Genomic DNA, 2,511 nt, shown 5'->3' with positions numbered 1-2,511 from the left:
AACTTTATCATTAAAAGTTTGTATTGCCGAACTTTTAGATATTCGTGTAAAATCAACACTTTTTCCAATTATCATTTCTTCTGCTTTTGCCATATTTGATGGTTTAGTCTCTAAAGTATAAACATCAACTTGCTTCATTTTGTTGTTCGTCACCAACTCGCCATCAAAGACAATGGACCCACTTTCTCCGTTAACATTAAACGTCATTTTTACTTTAAAAGTGTCCGTTTCGTTGGGTTTGAAGTCAGCAGTGTAATCATAAATACCACTTGATATTTCTTCAAGTTTTCCTTTTTTGAAACCGTCTAAAATCTCAAACTTAACATTGGTGGCATTTCTATCAAATGCAGTTTTTTCGTTGAAGTCGAGTCTTGTTTTGATTTTATAAGGGACGTGGAACACTCTCCCGTATTTATTTCCATTCCAACTATGAGAGTACAAATTATAAAATGGGAACCATGTTTTGTATTTAAAGCTCTGAATATATTTCGCAATTTCGGCGTCTATTTCCCACCCAAAGATTTTACAGAAATATCTTGTATCACTTTCAGTCGCTCGTGCAACCAAAAGGCAATAAATACCTGTGTCATTTCTAAATTTGTTAAATTTAGTTCCATACCCTTCATCAAAATACATATAATAGTAATTATCAATCATTCTTTTAACAGCCTCTGTGCCAAAAGAGAAAGCTGGTGACACATAACTTCTGAGATATATAGCGTCTCGACTCCCTTCAAATACCTTTTTCATAGTCCAATACCCATCACTGATATATCCCCAATCGTTAATTCCATTCTCTCTATTCCCAGCAACATTTGAATATTCTATGTGAAATACAGCGTTGATGACATTGTTGTTAGTCTCAAGTTGCCCCATTCCCCATCTTCCTTCTCTTCCACTTATACTTCCCTCATAGTGATGATTCAGCTCGTGCATTGGCCCCCACAGAAGTTGGTTATACATCAATTGTTTGTTGACAACCGGTTCTTCCCAATACACGGGAAGTTGACAGAACCAAGCGGCAATGAAAGCGACTGCTTCTCCAAATTCAATTTTTTGGTCAAAACACATAGAAATTGGATACATATTTGTCGTTGGTGTGAACAACAACCCAATGTGTACAGCGCGGTGCCAATACTCAGCGACAAATTCGGCGTCTTGTACTTCTCTCATATTTTTTGATGTCAGAATAAGCCTTACACCAGGTGTTCGTACTTCTCCAACACTTCCCAACATTTTGATCTTCTTCCATTCGGCGTTTGTAGTAACATTATAATTAATAATAGGAGCCTCTCCAACATTGGAGATTTCAACAAAGAACGGTTCAGCGCTTTGAAAATCGAGTTGAGTTTTTAAATAGACACCACCACCAAAGATACTTCCAACTTTGAATTGTCGATTTGTATCTAAATCCGCTTCAGTCAATGGGAATTCTCTCGACTCGCTTGGCATTCGATCATTCTTAAACAATCGGCTATCTACGTTTTGTCTGTTTCCATCTAAATTGCACTTGCCCATACAAACAACAAGTCGATTTGTTTTGATTTCCAAATCCTTTGGAAAAGTTAGAGTGACAACTTCTCCTGGGAATGCAGTGGCAACTAGTCTTTGTCCACTCACTTTGGGGAAGACTTCGTATTTAATGGTAACTCTTGGAACATCCCAATTTATTCCAGAAGACTCAAATTGTTTTTCTCCTCCTAATGTGGGGTCCATTCGACCAAAAGTGCCGTTTTGGATCATTTTGATTGTGTCATCCCAAATGAGTGTGTTTTCGGCTGTAATATCTATTTTTTCTTGGTCTGTGAAGGTCTCAGTATTTCCAAAGTGTGGGTATTTGGAGTACTTCATTTTGTATATCTGGGGTTTCTTTCCATTGAATGGCACACTTTTAACAACCTCAAAGTTATCCATTTCATTGGTCATATACCCATTGTTTGTTATCAAAGAAGGGTCATAAAGGTTTGGTGAGTCACCAGGATTGTTTGTACTTGAATCGTCCTTTGAAAGAACTACACCAAGTGTGATCGAAATGACTGCAATTGCTGCGAACAGTACAGCTATTGTTGAAACAACTGAAATAATAACATATAACTTTTTCATAATTTTGTAATTGTTGTTTTTAGATTAAAATTTTTGGTTTAAAAATAAGTGAAAGTGTATTGAAACAAAAGATTTGCTATTAAAACAAGATATCAAACAAAATCCATATAAAAATAAAACATAAAAAACAAATAAGTTTTTTATTAGAAGTATTTTTATTATTAGATTTTTTTGTGATTACAACGTTTCATTTTGTTTGTTATCTTTTATTGTAAAAATAAATACATTTTATAATTTATAAATAACTTTTTTTGACTTGCATCGTTTATCAAATTGTAATAACAATCTTTATTTTTTTAATAAAAAAACTATAATTATAGTTTTATATTACTCAACTAATAATAAATAAACTTGTTATTTTTATGTAATACAAATGAATCAACTATCTAATAAAATATATAAAAATAA

At 33.5% G+C, this 2,511-nt stretch overlaps 1 protein-coding gene across 1 annotated transcript; it reads right to left on the bottom strand.

Annotated features, from left to right (window-relative positions):
* EIN_195190 (antigenic protein P1, putative) lies at positions 1–2,103 on the bottom strand (the record flags this gene model as incomplete). The annotated part of the gene is made up of 1 exon (XM_004254368.1): positions 1–2,103. A coding segment is annotated over one exon (2,103 nt), but the record flags the coding sequence as incomplete, so codon positions are not given.
* Positions 2,104–2,511: the final 408 nt, after the last annotated feature.

Source organism: Entamoeba invadens, assembly GCF_000330505.1.
Source record: "Entamoeba invadens IP1 unplaced genomic scaffold scaff_1105074725457, whole genome shotgun sequence".
NCBI lineage: Eukaryota > Evosea > Mastigamoebida > Endamoebidae > Entamoeba > Entamoeba invadens.
The sequence above is the reverse complement of the archived record's forward strand: the minus strand, read 5'-3'. Positions and strand labels throughout refer to the sequence as shown.